We start from the raw sequence: 17129 nt of genomic DNA, 5'->3' as shown, positions 1-17129 counted from the left end.
ATAAACAAGCATCTTTCTTCTTTTTTTCATTAATACTGACAAAAATGGTACTTCACTTTTCAAATTCAATTTGTAAGTCTGACTGTAACGTTTGTTAGATTCTTTCTAGAAATAATAATTTTAAAAAAAATATCGAAATTATCATTTTTTTTTGTAATTTTCATATTTTAATTATTAATTATTAATAAATATTTTATTTTTTTCATCAATTATTCGTTTGTTGCCATTTATATATTAAAACATATCTAATTGAGTAGATAATGATAGCTCATATATAAAAAGAGAATAATTGATGATTAGTATAGTCAACTTCGAGACGTTAACAAGTAATATTTGAGATTTAATTAATTAATTCATAGTCATTCATCTCACAAGATTTTGGACACCATAAAAGAAGTCCTTTGCATATAGCTTCGTTCATTTTCTATTGAGAATTTAGATTTCTCCATCTAAATAAAACAAGAAAAAGAATTTCGAGTTTCTTCTTTTTCTTCTTCTTCTTCTTATAGTTTAGTAACTTTAACTCGTTTCGGAAAATGGGAAAATATTTTCAATTTCTCCCATTTTTGTTAGTTTCATTCTTGATTTTTATTAAAACTATTGCTCAACAAGAGTTTCTTAATTGCATTTATAGTCATACTTCATACAAAAATATCAAAAAACATATACATCTTCCAAAATCACCAACATATTCATATCTTTTAGAATATGGTCAGAAAAATCCAAGGTGGTTAAATTCTTCATCTTCGCATCCAATTTTTATAATAACTCCGATAAACGAATCTGATATCGGGGCTATTATATTTTACTTTGAAATCGCGAAAAAAGGCGAAAATCTTGCATTTCCAGGGAGGTTGTACCCTAGTGTTGGGAGTGGTGGTGGAATTGGTACTTTGATGAGGAAATTCGGCCTATGGGCTGATAATGTCCTCGATGCACGTGTAATGAACGCGAATGGAGAAATTCTTGATAGAGAATCGATGGGAAAAGACTTATTTTGGGCTATAAGAGGAGGTGGAGGGTCAAGTTTTTGTGTTATTTTAGCTTGGAAAGTTAAACTAGTACGCGTACCATCAAAGCTTAACGTAGAAAATTACACGGAGATGGCAAAATGTGTCTAGGGATTTGTTCATCAGAGTTTTGATTCAAAATATGGGAATTGGAAGTAAGAAAATAGTACAAGTGTCATTTCAAGGGTAGAGTGAGTTACTCCCAATGTTGAACCAAACTTTCCCCGAATTCGGGTTAGTTACAAAGGATCCAGTGCGCTGTATAAAGAAAGAAAGAATGCTTTGAAGTCGTACAACATTGTATTTTGCATTCAAGAGGACTAACGATTCGATTGAATTTATGTGGAACAACACTATGTTCAACATCCAATACATGGTATGATAATAGTGAAAATATATCTAACAAGAAGATTAAATGGCTAAGGGAACTTTATGAGAAAATGAAGCCATTTGTATCACATTTCTCAATTATAGGGATCTTGATTTTGGGAAAAATGATGATGCATATAGATATTTAAATTCTACAGTTTGGGGTGAAAAATATTTTGATGGTAATTTTGAAAGGTTAGCAAAGGTGAAAAGTAAAGTGGATCCTAGTAATTTTTTTAGGTTTGAACAAAGTATTCCACCTTTTAGTGTGTCAACTTAAGAGGAAGGTAAATGAATTTGGAATTTCTTCACTCGATGGGGAGATCGATTTTATGGGCCATTACAAATTTTCATTTTCTAGAGATCGATAAATAAAACGCAAGTGATTTTTGTATCTTCTTGTTGATTTTGTAAGCTGTTTCTCTCTTCTTCTTTTTTGAGAACATTTACCTTCCTAATCAGGTTAATTTGAGATGATTGCATGGGAGATCTATCATATGTTGCTCGCGTTCTTCAAAAGTATTGGCAAGTGTGTGCCAAATCCTACAAAATTATGTCTTGAATCTGACACGGGTGCAGCAACACTTTTAGAGGAACCGAGCAACATAGCTAGAAATCAAAAGTAAATAGTAAACTCAAACGTCATGTTGGACAGCAGCCTCCTACAAATTCATGTTAGCCAGGAGAACGAAGCAAACAAAAGGGAAAAGAGAACAGCCACAAAAATTAAGACAAAATGCACTGTTCCATATCAATGCAATCAACCAAGAACCATAAAACTTATATAACAGCTCCAGAAAAGTCGCACATAGAAAAAAGGCAGGCAATTCAAAAAACTAAAACAACACCTCCGCGCCTCCAAAAGAGAAAGGAAAATGAAAAAGAAAGAGAGACAAAGGAGTAGCTCATGAACAATATCACTTGTTCCAGACTTCACAAACTTGATTACAGCAGAGGATAATTAGCGGAAAGAAGGCACAGAGAACCACCAAATTCATTTCTCACTAGCGCGGTCAACACCATTGAAGGCCCTTTTTTGTCAGTATTGAAACATGCACACCCGTCTTCACTATTCAAGAAGCCTTCTCTGTATCTGCATCATCATGCGAAGTCAGCTAGGTAATCAGTTACGTCATCCAGAACAATGGATAATATATATTACATACTATTTCTTGCAATAGGTCCACTCGATGTAAACGGATGTCCAGTTCTGCTGATATGGAGTAGCTAATAGTTTTAGGAAAGAATAAAGGAAACAAAAATTTGGCCACAAGAAAGGAAAAAACAATAGTAGTCATTTTCTTTTGAAGTTTGTATTTGACAATTTTCCATCTTTTACTGTCAAAAAATTCTTCAAAAAGGACTAATTGTTTGTATGGATATTAGACATGACTCATGTTGTCAAATAACTTTTCAGCATAGTATGAAGGATTGGACTTAAGACAAGTCAGTTTGAAATCAATACTCACACTTATGTTTCTTTCATGCCCGTCTTGTTGTGTAGATGAAAAAAGACAACTTTCAAAGAGGTCCCTGGGCCTCTAGTTAGAACTACATATAATTGTATATGCTACTCTTTAATTAGTAAAAGCTACTTCAGCACAAAAAAATTCAGTAGACGTGCAAACCGTTCACGCTATGCCTCCCGTATGAATAACTTACACATGAGACTTTTCTGCATATCTCAACAATCAATTAAAAATATTGAGTTATTTTAGCATAGCTAAACAGCACAGCATCTAACTCACCAGTCACTAATGAAAAGTTACAGTTATGCAACATACACTATACCATGTAAATTCTGAGAGAGTCATGGTGGTTGGCTAAATACCCAGTTTAGTGGTGAATCCTTGAATCCTATTATCACACTAAACTTAAATAAATGTCAGATCAGCTGGCAACTGTAGGTCACAGTTGCAGTAGATATAAAGGATGCAAGCAGAGAAATAACAAATTCAGCACCAGGAAGTCTGCATCATCAATGGAGATAAACAAATTGAAGAGTTCAGCACTATATTAGAATTTCAAAACCTTGATAGAGCAACCCACAGGCATGCAAATTCACTGTTCAACCATAACAGTTTCAAGTTGAATCACAAACACACAGGCTCAAACCAAGACCTTCCAAAATGTCATCATCTCCAGATAGTAAGAAACAGTCGAACATTTCAGAAGGGCGAAAGTGGAAAATAAATGGAAATACAAACAAAAACAAGCTTCAGTTAAAGATGGGGAAAGAATTCTCTTTATTCACCCCCCTCTACAAAGTCTACAACCTATTTTTGCCTGCTTAGAGTACCCTCCCCAGTGGTTCCTCTTTACAACTGTATCCACCAACCACTTCTCTCTTGCTCTCTCTTCGTTGCATCTTTTCTACCACCAACCATCCCCAGTAGGGTTCATGATAAGCATACACTCATAAGTCTTGTTTGTCTTCTTCAGACTGTCACTACAAAGTCAAACTCTAATCCCCTGGACTTGCATTTGAAATGAACTCTCTTCGTCCATTTCCCTAGACTCCTTCCCTCACCCACACTTGGGAGTTGGGACTTATTGAGTCCTTGAAAAAAATTTCTGTCTTGTTCGCCAGTCTCCCTCCAACCCTCCTTCCCCTCCATCCTAACCCACTCTTTTTTTGCATACCTCCTCTTGTACATGGTACACTACAGTGTTACTTTTCCTTCAAGTGTTACTATCAATCTCTTGTTCCTCCTTACCCTCAATCGTTTGCTATTCTTGACTCTTGTTTTAAGTTAATGGTCAGTTCTATAGCCATGGGCTTTGTCTTCCTCCCCACAAATGAAACACCTAAAAGTTTTCAGAACTTTAGAAATCTATCCACGACCCATTCAAGCATTTTCTTCCTTCCTTCAACGATGGCTAATGGCTGAGCATTTTCCACTACCACGACACTAGCTCCCCCAAAAGCATTTCACATGGTCTCAAGTAATCTCCCAAAGCATGATGTAATTGATTTAGTGTTGTTGTGAAACAACTTGGCACAATTTTGAGTGAAGCGGATCATTTAGTATTTTACACGTTTTTGGGGACCCATTCAAGCATTTTCTTCCTTACAGCATTTAAAAATTATATATCATCTACGAGTCTAGAAATAGACAAATATGCCTATTTTGTACCCTAATAGAAATTAAATCGTCGAATCTGCCACAGAAATCCAAAGTTCGCATAATGGTGTATCATCTATACGTTTAATGTAGTAGCTTACATAACCAGCATACCCCTTCAGGAAGAGGTATATATGGAAAATAGAAGCTGATGCACTTCCCTTTTTACTGATAAGTTAACCAGAAAGAGAAATGGGAGGGAGAACAACTATTTTCAACTAGCACAAAGGTCAGCAAACGTAAATTGATAAGATAAAAGGCCAAATGAAAGAGAAGAAATCATCAAATAAGAAAAAGGTGCAGCTAAAAGCACAAATACTTGGACAAAGCTAAGTTTCCGTTAACATCCAATCTCGATCATTTCATTCACTCCAACAAAGCCAAGCAACAAGATTGACGATCCTAAAACAGAGAAACCTTCAACCCCTCTCAGAATGTACAATCCACAAGAATCTCCATATAATGAAATAGAGGCTCACAATTTATCAAAGATTCATCAGACCATTCCCAGTTTCCTAAAGCAGCAACAACAAACGTATACCCAGGCTAGTCCCACAAAGTGAGGCTTTGGGAGGGTAGAGACTAGAGTATACAGAATACCCCTGCCCAGTGTTATGAAAGGGCTCACCTCTCACTTCTCGCCAAGCAATGAGGCGAGGCGAGGCCAGAAAGGCAACCAAAAGGGGAATGATGAGGACGCGAGGCGGCAAGGCGTCCCCCTTTTTATTTGTTTTCAAAAAAGATCTGATTTAATAATTAAAAGGCAAAATTAGGGTTTATTTGGTGTTTTTGCAAACCTAGAACTTCTTCTCTCCATCGCGACTCTCCATGCAACTTCACAACCCTCTCTTCTCCATCTCTCCTCCCCTCACTACCTTGCAACTCTCTTCTCCATTTCTACTCCCTCACTACTTCGCAACTCTCTTCTCCAGTAAAAACAGACTCTGTTTTTTACTCTGTTTTTATATTTTGAAGCTACTGTTAACTGACTGCACTAATGCAATCTCCCTACATTTAAAAAAAAAATCAATACTTACATATTTATTTCTACCCTACTCAATTTAGTTTTATACTAAATAATATAGTATTAGCTAATATATGTTATTGCTATTGAGATTTTGGATATTTATATATGCAATTACATATTTTAAGTTTTTGGTATTAATTGGCGCCTCCATTCAAAAAGGTGTCTCGCTGCTCGTGTGGCGAGGCAGACCCTTGCCTCCTTTTGCAACTCTCTAAACTCAGAGGTAGAGAGGATGTTTCTGATAAACCCCGGGCTCAAGGAAAAAATAGCCTAAAGCAGACCGATTTTTACTCCGATCACATCATTTAAAAAACAGAATTCACAACCCATAGCCAATAGAATCCCAGCTTCCTACAGCAATCGAAGAAAATACTTCCATATAGCATTACTTACAAGTTACAACTAGCTTAGGTGATCAAAACAAACTACACATCGCGTAGTCATTTAGATAACAAAGTCACAACCTTTGTTTCAACCAGCATCATATTAACTAAATGCCGCATTTTGATTTGTTGAATGCAGTTCACAGTCTCATCTCACAAACTAATTCGTCTATCATCAAGCTGAGCAAATGAAATACACATTGTAGTTTGCAAGTATTAGATATACCTGTGGCTTTGTCCGACGCATCGTGATAAAGGGAATCCTCCTCAGGAACCAGATGAAGCACCTCATTCGCCTTTGCTGCTTTTTTAGCTGAGCCATCATTACCCAAACTATCATCATCATCAGGAACAGCATCTTTATCATCAGGATATCTCACCACAATAACAGGGCAAACACAATGACGCACACAATAATCACTGACACTCCCAAGCCTTCCCTCCGTGCTTCGCCTCGATGCCCCAAACCCTCGACTACCCATGATCACAGCACTCAACCCCAACCTCTCAATTTCCAAACAAAGCCTCTCCTTCATATCATGATCCTTCACAATACGAATCTTGAACGGAATGTTGGCATCAACAAGCGGCTGCGCCAAGTCATTAGATTTCGTACTTGTGAAGTTGTCGAAATCTTCTTCCAGTTTCTGCTTCGATTTCTCATCCGTTGTGTCAATAGAGACGTCTATAGCGCCCCAATCAGCTCCGTAGAGGACGGATGTAGGGCGGACGTGAAGAAGAATGACGGCATCACCTGGACGGAGGTAATTCTCTACTGCCCATTTCACGGCGTAAGCGCTTTCGTCACTGAGATCGACGGCGATTGCGATCTTCCGATTAGCACCGGATGTAGGTGTTCCCGGCGGGAAGCGAGGGGAAGCCGGTTGGTGCATGATGGCTGTCGGTGGTCGGTCGGATTCTGTTGGTGGCTTCTTCGGTGATGCCATGACCGGAAAGTGTACGAAAAAATGTGTGAAAGAAAATGTGAAATTCGAGGTTACAATTTTCACCTCTGCCCCAATCCTATTTCGATACTTTATATTCCTTCACTATGGATTTAAGTGACACTTTTTTTTTTTTTATAATGTTTTATCATTTAAATTCGTATCAAATGAAGCTTATTTGAGAGAAAATATTTTCTACTAAAAGAATTATATATTTGGAATTTGAATATAAAGTTTCTGATTAAGGAAAAAATAGTCTCATCCAATGAACGATATTTAATAATAATTACACATGACATTTTTGATGATTCGTGAAATTTAAGAAATAAAGAATAAGAAAAAACTTGTTATATTTGTCAAATCAGTGATAAATAATACTACTCAATAAGGATAAAATAGGAATGATGTGGGTAAAACTTGCCCGCATAGGGTGTTTACACCAAGTCAATACATGATTTATAGTTTATTTTACTTCCTTTAAATCTCGTATCAATGCATTTTGTATTGGTTTGGTGTAAACACCCGGTTCGGATAATTTTTTCGGAATGGGAAGTAGGAAATTGACGATTTTAACATGTCAAAGGAACGGGTCCAACGCAATTGACTGACTTGTCTACAACAAATGTTGATGAAGAAGGAAGCTAAGCATTGAAACATGTCGAAAGAACAGGTCCAACGAAGCTAACTGACGAGTTACAACATTGTTAAAGAATTAGAGTAGCACTAGGATTAAACTACCTATATTAATTAGGACTATATCTTAGAACTATGTTATTAACATAATTATTTATCAATAATATTATTATTGATTAATAGGATCAATACTATAAATATTGATCAACATATCAATATATGAATTTCTACTAATACCAATAAATTATGAGAGTAATATATGTGACTGAATTTGAATTAGTGACATTTTTTATTATATGTTTTTGGATTTGAAATTATTTTTTAACATCTAAGACTTCACGTCAATTTATCCGGCATATAATAATAATAATAGTGATATTAATAACAGTTTTATTTTTTAAAAGACGTGTAAAATATAAACTGAATAAATAAAAGTGAGAATGAATTATTATTATTTTAAAGCATATCTATTGGAACTAAAATTGACAACAATTCAAGTGAAAGCCACAACGTTTCATCTCTCTTAGCCCCGTCTTCTCTCCCATTTAAACACTCCTCCATTTAGTAGCAATTTAGATTTGTGTCATATTTGATTTTATTAAGAGAAAAGTATTCTCTTTGTGATTCAAAGAGAATATGTGTAACTATTCAAACGGTCAAGTTCTTCCATTTCATTTCTGTTTATATCTTGTTTTGATTTGATCCAATTTAAAAGAATAAAAAAATTATTAAATTTTATGACCTTAAATCAATAAATATATATATATATATATATATATATATATATATATATATATATATATAAAAGAAATATATCAAAATAACCGCTAATCTTTAAATGGAGGAAGTACAATTTTCCTCTAATTTTGTTCTCCACAATTGTTCCATTCTACGTTACCATCACATTTTTTAGTAAGCACCAACAACATGGAGTAGAGGTTAAGGCTAAATCACCCATTGTCATCCCTAATTATTTAGTAGTGTTGAACCTGAGAAATATAGAACGTTTGATTATTTCGAAAATCGTTTAATCTTCGCTTCTTGCTATTGTTCCTATCTGCATTCTCACTTGTACTTTCTTGGTCAAGTACACTGTTTGGTGTCAACGAGCTAGAACAAACAACTTCATCCACAGAAACTTCACGCATTACATTCCAACAATTCAAAACTTCCTCCTGTGTAAATGATCGTCCATCAAAATAAAAGAATATAGAAATCAGATCAAATATGCAACTTATAATCACAAATTATAACAGACTTAGATTTCGAAAAAAATAATCAAATCTTACTTTATAAATGTGTCCACATTTGGAGTTAATTGCATCTAAAAAAAATGGAACTTGTTGTGGAATCAACTCGTGAGCTGCACACAGAAATGCCGATGATGCTAATACTGATGGTTTGTACTCAACAAGCTTAATTTCTGCAATTAAGCACGAGATTAACGTTTTATTAAACAAAAAAATAAAGATAGAAATAATTAATTACTGCTATTATTCACGAGATTAACGTTACTCTATTAAGTAAAAATACGATATGACAATACGGTACCGTAATGAGAGATGAAGATGACATCTGAAGCTCTATCTTCGAGAGATTGACTGAGTGACTGGTTATTACTGAGTTCAAACAACGAGTTGAAAAATTGCAGAAACGCAAAAGGCGTGATGGAACGTAACCGCCAATTGAGCGTTGTGAGAATCAAATTCTCCATTCGATGAACTGACTGCAAATTGAAAATTAAGCCTTCGTTGTCTCTATGTTCAGATTGATCCAAGGATGAATTATTGGATACTGGAATTATGATATGAGAGATCGATAAGTTGTTGATGTTCCTCATCTTCGCAGCAAGTGAAAGGCTAGCAGTTACGAGAATTCGTATAATCCATGGCTTATTCTCCTGCAGAAAAGGAAAAATTTCCATCAGATCTTCAACAATTCATCCAGTAATTCACATTTTGTGAAGTTCTCTGGCAGTTACAATGTTTCAGATTCTTCATATAATTAAATTTTCCATAAGATCTCCAACTATTTCGTCGCGAAGTTCTGATCTAATATTTCTCTTTACAGCATATAAATATGCAGACATTGTTACAGATTCTCCATATAAGTAAAATTTCTATAAACTCATCAACTAATTCCATCGAGAAATTCACATTTTAGTTTCTCTTTACAGCATATACATATGCAGACATTGTTTCAGATTCTTCATTTGCTCATGTTTAATGCGATTGACTGATGAGATAAATTACCAGAATAAGTTGCTTGGATAGGAACCGATCGATGTAATTGACAGCTAGATATGCAGCAAATCGATCGATATCACACGAAAATTGCGCCTGCAAATCAAAAACAAAAAATAAAACAGAAAAAACTAAGAACATACTGACTTAAACAAAATTAAATCAGCACAAATTAGTGAAGATTTTGAACAGTATTTTTACTTGAGAAATGAGAGTGAAGCAGTGATTGCGAATGGAAGAGTGAACGTCGGTAGATTTGAAGGACGGCGTGTGATCGGACTCGGCGGCGAAGAGAGCTGAAACGTCGTTGTCGTCATCGTCGTCTCCATCGAAGGCCGTTAATGGATTCTCGAGATCGAACTTCATTAATGAAACTATGAAAGAACAAAAAAAAAGTTGAAGATTCTGAAAGAATGAAAAAACAGAGCAGAGCAGAGCGTCAATATGAGGCCTCCTTATTTATACCCACGTGATTAAAATTACTTTTTATTTTTATATATGAAATATAGCTTCAATTATTTAGTGCGATTAATTTTTTAATTTTGAAACTCTATTAATGAAAATTTTAACTCTATCAGACTCTTGATTTCCTTAGATCACATTTGTCTTACTCTACGAAGTTAATATAACTTAGTGTATAATTGAGACGGAAATAGAAAGTAAAATAAATTATAGTTTATTTAAATCTTATTTGTCGAAAATAACAAGGCCACCTTCCTAACCTGCTTTTTTTTGTTCCTATCTTAGAATAAGTTGAAACAATTCACTCGAGTCGCTCAACTACCCCTTATATGGTGCTCATAATATGCTACGGAACCTTCCATCGTGGCTAGGAGAGGGGGGATCAAGTAGGATAACCAACTCAACATTAGTGATCGACACAATAAATTTTTACTATGTTCGGAGTCTAATAAATAACATAACCATAAAAGGACGATTATATGCAGTTTCATCCTATATTTTTACACAAAGCTATGTTCATAGCATAAACCTCCTAATCAAATAATAATAAATGTATCAATTACGTCATAGCTACCCTTCGATTATTCTAAATACAATTAAATCCAAATTAAAGTATATACCCTTTAATGTTAATTAAAAAACAAAACTTATGCTTAACATGTTATTGCATCAAAATTATTCTTAGGTACATCTTCATTTCTAATTAATTTTTTTATATTTAAAAAAAAAAAGAAAAAACTAAAGGCCATTCACATGATTCTTGGAGAGTGGGTCAGTCATCCATGGGTGGAAGAAAGTCCTATTCTCTTGGAGCTATGTGCCCCCAATGAAATAGATAAGTAATAAGTTTCATTTTTCATCCGATATTCGATATCTGATTTAAAAATTTATGAATAATTTTAAATTTATAAAGAAAAGTGCACTTATAAAACATAATTTTATATATTTTTTCTAAAAATAAAAAAAATACTTATCATTATATCGTTATCTTCGATGGCATATATGAAATATTTTTGTTTTTATATCTTTTTAATATCTGTGTGACAAACGTGAATACAATTAATATCTGAACTTGGGAATTACAGTATACAGAAAGGCAGACAGTTTAGGATCCCTACATGATATCGTGTCCTATATAGGAAATTTCTCATGTCAAAATCTACATTTATATCACCAATGACCTGTTATATATATATATATCATCGAGGACGATGAATAAAGTTATTCGTTTTTTAATTAGAAATTTTAATTTTAAATTTTAAGTATAAAAAAAATGGATAAAATGTATTTACCTAGGATGAATCCAAAGCAAGCAGCATGAATTTAATTTAATTTAACTATAATGTCAATATCAGATTTCACGTAAGAAATCCAAAATAAACAAGTGTGTAGATGGTCAAAACATTTAAATTAACGATGAGTATATAAAATATTTTTAGAAAAATGAAAAAATTATATCTAATATATTTAATTTTATATTATTAAAATAAAAAAAAAATTAAATATACACTTATCGATTTCGATTCAATTTGACTCAGCTATTAATTATACACAAAATTAAAAGAAATTGATTCATTCAAAAAGAAAAAAATTAAAATAATTCATTAAAAAATAAGTTAGAACAGCTAGCGTTAAAAAAAAAATTCGATTTTCAAATTTCTTACGAATAAAGCTAAAATTTATTACATTTGACCTAGACAAGAAAGATATTTAAAATTGTTCTTAGAATGTAATATGTTATATATGTATAGAATATTACATCAAATATTATCAATTTTTTAAAATATAAAATCAAACTAGATCCAAATAAAAAAATTGATGTTTGAACTTTAGTAATTGTAAAGATTAGAAAATGATATATAAAATGAAAAATATGTTTAATTGTACAAAGCTTTTCAAATTATTTTGCTTACTAATTTAAACCTAACATGGTCAATATCACAAAAAAAATTATTTTTTTTGGACTAGGTTAACTTAACAAAATTTTACAAACATTTTTTTACCCTCCTTAAGGACCTTTCATACCTTTTGCTTTCTTGATGACTCGAACTGACTAAAATCTTACAATATGTATTAAACATTAAATGATCAAAAAATTTAGTCAAAAATTGATCAAAAATTAAAGAAAAATGATATCTTTTTAATTTTAAAATAAACTAATGTCTTTTTCATCTTTTAATTAAAAACATTTTTTTAAAAAATATTCAAAATAATAAAATATCATTCTAACCAAATTCTAAACTCCGTTTATTATCTTACTATTCCTTCTAGGACCATTGATCAGTCATCATAAGACATAATGATGAAGAGGCTGTTGATCTAGCTAGTAGAGCTCAACTCAACAATCATGAATGGATCTAAAGTTTGTTTCATAATATTATTTTATCTAAAAAAAAAAAAGTATATTATTTAATACCTATAGATATTGATCTACTTTATAATGTATAAATATAAAATTAAATTATATAACAAAATAAACCTCGTTCTCGATTTTGACATCACTTTATTTGAAATCTATCACATTTATATATTTTATGCAATTTTTTTAATTATAAATCAAAAAAAACTAATATAATCTTGACTTTAAAACAGATTATATGATAGCGCTCATTCTATTTAAATCCACCTATTTGATATAATTATTTTTTATAAAAATATTTAATTAACCATCTTCACGCGCGAATCGAAATAAGCCTAAAAAGTTTAGTAGTAGCTTCAATTAATTCATACGCATGATGATCTACTTACTTCTTTTTGCATGCAAGTTGTCTATAAAAGATTAATGTATACTTCTTTTGTATCATATTTGTTCCTTTTTCTTTTCTTTTTTCTTGTCTATAAAAGAATGATACTGTTATAAAAAAAATTTTATTGATTCTTGTGAAAGTAGAAATTAAAGTTCAAAATGACTTTGTCAAGTAACACATTTTTGCTTGTTTGAGTACAATTTTCACATTAATAAACAATTTGTTTTAATTAAGAGTTAATTTAATCAACTTGATCAATTATATTGTGCTTAAAGTATAGTTCCTTATAAAATTATACAATATAATGTGGTGAGCACTATCTAATGTTTAAACAACTACATGTGAACACGCCCCTAAAAGAGATTTTAAATTTAAATTTTTATAATATAAAAATTACGATTACGAGATAAATTAATCAGATTAATAAGTTTTGAATATTCGATAAATTTTTTTTAGAAAAAATGTGGTTCACAAATTTGTATGTGAATTTCTTTGCCTTCACGCTTTCACCCTATGAAGATAGCACCATCATGATATCTTTTTTACTTTTCTAACTTTTATTTCGTTCTTTTTTTTATTTATATTTAACTTTATTTTTGACATATAATGGCAAGTCATGGGGGATGGATAAGTTTAAATATGCTTTTTCTGTTTTAATTTACGCGATTGTATTTGAATAAATGTAATTTGAGAATGAAAGGTAGATTTTTAAAAATTTATAATATATTATTACCATGGAAATTAGAATATATTGTTACATTGCTATTTCTTTTTAGCTGTCATAATTTATTTTTTTTAAAAGTCAAAGAAAATGAACTTTGATCAATATTTTAAATTATATTTTTTCATTATACTAGTATGAGAAAAATTACACCATTTATAGTACTTTTGTGTACATAGACTTTACGTTTAAAATATCAAATTTAACTTTAAAAATTGATCAAATCGATTTTGAAAAGCAAAATGTTATATTGCAAATGATGGGTGCATGACGACAAGCTTACTTATGCAATTATATTCCCACTTTAAAGGGAAAAGGTATGTTTGGTAAGGAGCAATATGTTTCCACGAAAAATGTATTTCTAAAAAATATTTTGCAAAAATAGGTGAGTTTCTTGTTTATTTTGTAGTTTTTGGTAAGCAAGCGAAAGAATATTATTTCAAACGTATTTATAAATAATTTAGTAAATAGTGTGTGGGCGGGATTAGGTGATCAGAGTGGTGGATTTCAGATGGTGAAGGTCCAGGACAGAGGCGGATCAACCTCTGTAGGTAGGGTGCACGTGCATCCTTTAACTTTGAAAAAAAAATATCATGTATTATATGTATATCTGTTTTGAGAAACTGACAGAGTTTAGGATATATTTAACAATGCATCGATGAAAAGCATAGGAGGGTCCTTGCGCACAGGTACAAGCTAAATGATTCACCCGCGAGACTTGAATTCAAATCCAGCTCGAGTGTCTATTTTACTGTTTTAATTTTATATTTATCTTAGAGCTCATATTTGCGCTAAATAATATTGGTGCCTCAAAGTCTTCAAATTTTGAATTTGCCGCTGGCTAGGGATTGATTTGGGATGTTAGGTGCGTGGAGACGAGACAATGAACTCGAAATATTACATACTTAAAATTATTTTTCCTACTTTGATTAAGGAAGGTGTTTTCCTCATTTTTTAAAAGCTTTTTCATGAAAAATATATTTTAACCAATCAAAATTAAAATATATATATATAATACCACACACATTCCTAGGTGGGATTACGATATTCAGGTTTTCAATTTTGTTTATCAAAAAAACAAAAAATATTTTCAATTTTCAATTTTTTTGCCATCAATTTAAGAAGTCATAAAAATATAATTTGGCCAAAACTAACCCTACACAAAATACGGAAAAACTTCTTATAAAAAAAATTGCCTTTTCAAATAAATAAATTAACCTTTAATACGGTCTTCAGCAATCAAATTTATGTCTTATCGGACCGTACATAAATTCTTTTAAGGATGCGAATTATAATTTGTGAAATATTATGATATAAAAATATAAATTTATATTTCGAATTTTTTTTTATTCAATACGATCTACATAATCGAGTTCAACCTAAGGCCTTTCTTTCATATAGAGGGCTATACAATGATCTATAAAAGCCCAACCTTATACAAATTTTGTCCCAAGTTTTTGGAAACTTAACAACAATTTTAGCTATTTGGTTTTGTAAATTAAAAAATTACAATATATATATATATGTTTAATGTATCACAAGTATTCAATAAGTGTATAAGGAAGATGTTAATAGTTCAATTGGTTGTCTATCTAAACTTTCACCTAATTAGTGAGGATCGTTTCTCCGACTATATGTATAACTTAAACTTTTTTCCTACTTGACACATCACATATATATGCAAAATAAGAGATTTTGGTATTTTCACAATAATCTTGGTTGCATGATTTTAAAACCAATTTCGTCACTTATAAACTATACTGAAAAGATTCAAACATTTTAATATATAGTAAAGATATATATGTATATATGTTTGCCTCTTCTACGCATATAATTTATCGTTGAAGGGGATTCAATAAACGTATTTTCTCCCGAGCTAGCTCTACCAATGATCGTGATGCCCTTTAAACGTAAATTTCGAAATAAATCTAGGCTTTTCAAAATATTACTCTTGAAAACTTAATAAAAATGAATGAATAATTTGTAAAATCTCCTATTTATTAGGGTTATATATTTAACCACCACAAACTCAAAAAATGAATATTCTTGATGCTTTTTTAAGAATCATTAACTATTTCTTTTTGACAGTTAAAAGTAAATGGTAACTAGTAAGTTTTAAACAAGTCCCCTAAATGATGACTGATTTTCCATTGCATATATATAATGGTCTTAATTTATAAAATATTTATTCATAAATCTTTCAAAAAAAAAAAATGTTCAATTCTTTGCCTTGTCTTCATAACTCAAAAATGAATAATTTACCTTCCTTTCATTTCACTCAAACTCATCAATGCAAAAAATACATATTTATATCTTCATTATTGTTTAAGATATGATCATCTCATTATTTTTTTCATGCTTAAATTAAAATGTCTTAACGTATATTGCATCCTCATGTTCTTTGTATTCATAATTTTGAGAAACTAAACCATCTTACATGCATACACAAGCTTCTTCTCCGTGGTTCGTTCATCTGATCGTAAGCTAAGGTCACTTTTCATTCAATAATATTTATCGGTCATAAGTAAAATTTCCTCATAGAACTATAGTTTTTATCCGAGATTAAAATAAATCGATTTTGTTTATTATGTTTTCATTTCTTCATATAAAAGTATACAAAACTAGGGTCACTTTTTAATTTTGTAATATTTGCTCATGGGACTATATTTTCCATTTGAAATTAATCTTTTTTATTTTATTTTACAATTTTTTCATTTCCTCCTATAAAGTGTAAGCATAACTAGGATCACTTTTGATTTTGCTATGTTTTCTTCATTAATCATAGGATTCATCATGACATAATTTTTTTCTTATATTTTTTCACCCAAATTAAAATTTTTTTTTTTTTTTTTTTAGTTTTTACATTTTCTTCCCTCCTAATGATTATTCAAAAAAAGTAGGCAATAATACTATAAAAAATGTTGTATATTTCTAGAATATTGGGATATCAAAGGGTGATTCATCAAAAACCATTTCAATTATTTCTAAGAAATTGGCACAAAGAAAGTTCAAATATAATTTCAGTATCATGGCAAAAACCAAAAATAGGATGGACAAAATTAAATTTTGATGGATCATGCAAATGCAAAACAGGAAAATCAAGCATTGGAGGTATTTTCAGGAACCACGAGGCCGAATTTTTATTAGGATATGCTGAATCAATCGGAAAATCTAATAGCACTATTGCTGAACTAGCAGCTTTAACCAGAGGTCTCGAGTTAATACTCGAGAATGGTTGGGAAGAAGTGTGGTTAGAAGGAGATTCCAAGTCATTGGTTGAAGTTATTGTACAAAAAAGAGTGGTTAGATGTGTAGAAGTGCAAAAACAAATAAATTGTATAAATTCACTTATTCCTAAAATTAAAAGTTGTATAGTAACACATGTTTTTAGAGAAGGAAATAGAGCTGCAGATAAATTTGCACAATTAGGACATCATTTAAAAAAACCACAAATTTGGAGAAATG

At 31.4% G+C, this 17129-nt stretch overlaps 2 protein-coding genes and 1 long non-coding RNA gene across 3 annotated transcripts; 1 reads left to right on the top strand and 2 right to left on the bottom strand.

Moving 5' to 3' along the window:
- Positions 1 to 399: 399 nt before the first annotated feature.
- On the top strand, positions 400 to 2759 carry LOC138347785 (uncharacterized). Its single transcript, XR_011220321.1, has 2 exons — positions 400 to 1386; positions 1842 to 2759. It is a non-coding gene; the product is annotated as an uncharacterized lncRNA (long non-coding RNA).
- On the bottom strand, positions 2106 to 7096 carry LOC101265203 (universal stress protein PHOS32). The gene is made up of 2 exons (XM_004234089.5): positions 6141 to 7096; positions 2106 to 2472 (listed from the first exon to the last, which is right to left on the bottom strand). Exons 1-2 carry the CDS (start codon positions 6859 to 6861, stop codon positions 2453 to 2455), a joined length of 741 nt encoding a protein of 246 aa, XP_004234137.2. The 5' UTR covers positions 6862 to 7096; the 3' UTR covers positions 2106 to 2452.
- Positions 7097 to 8224: 1128 nt separating this feature from the next.
- Positions 8225 to 10198, bottom strand: LOC101264893 (putative cyclin-D6-1). Its single transcript, XM_004234088.5, has 5 exons — positions 9936 to 10198; positions 9744 to 9830; positions 9043 to 9391; positions 8781 to 8914; positions 8225 to 8666 (listed from the first exon to the last, which is right to left on the bottom strand). Exons 1-5 carry the CDS (start codon positions 10098 to 10100, stop codon positions 8466 to 8468), a joined length of 936 nt encoding a protein of 311 aa, XP_004234136.2. The 5' UTR covers positions 10101 to 10198; the 3' UTR covers positions 8225 to 8465.
- Between the last annotated feature and the right edge of the window lie 6931 nt (positions 10199 to 17129).

Source organism: Solanum lycopersicum, chromosome 3, assembly GCF_036512215.1.
Source record: "Solanum lycopersicum chromosome 3, SLM_r2.1".
In the NCBI taxonomy this organism is placed as follows: domain Eukaryota; kingdom Viridiplantae; phylum Streptophyta; class Magnoliopsida; order Solanales; family Solanaceae; genus Solanum; species Solanum lycopersicum.
The sequence above is the reverse complement of the archived record's forward strand: the minus strand, read 5'-3'. Positions and strand labels throughout refer to the sequence as shown.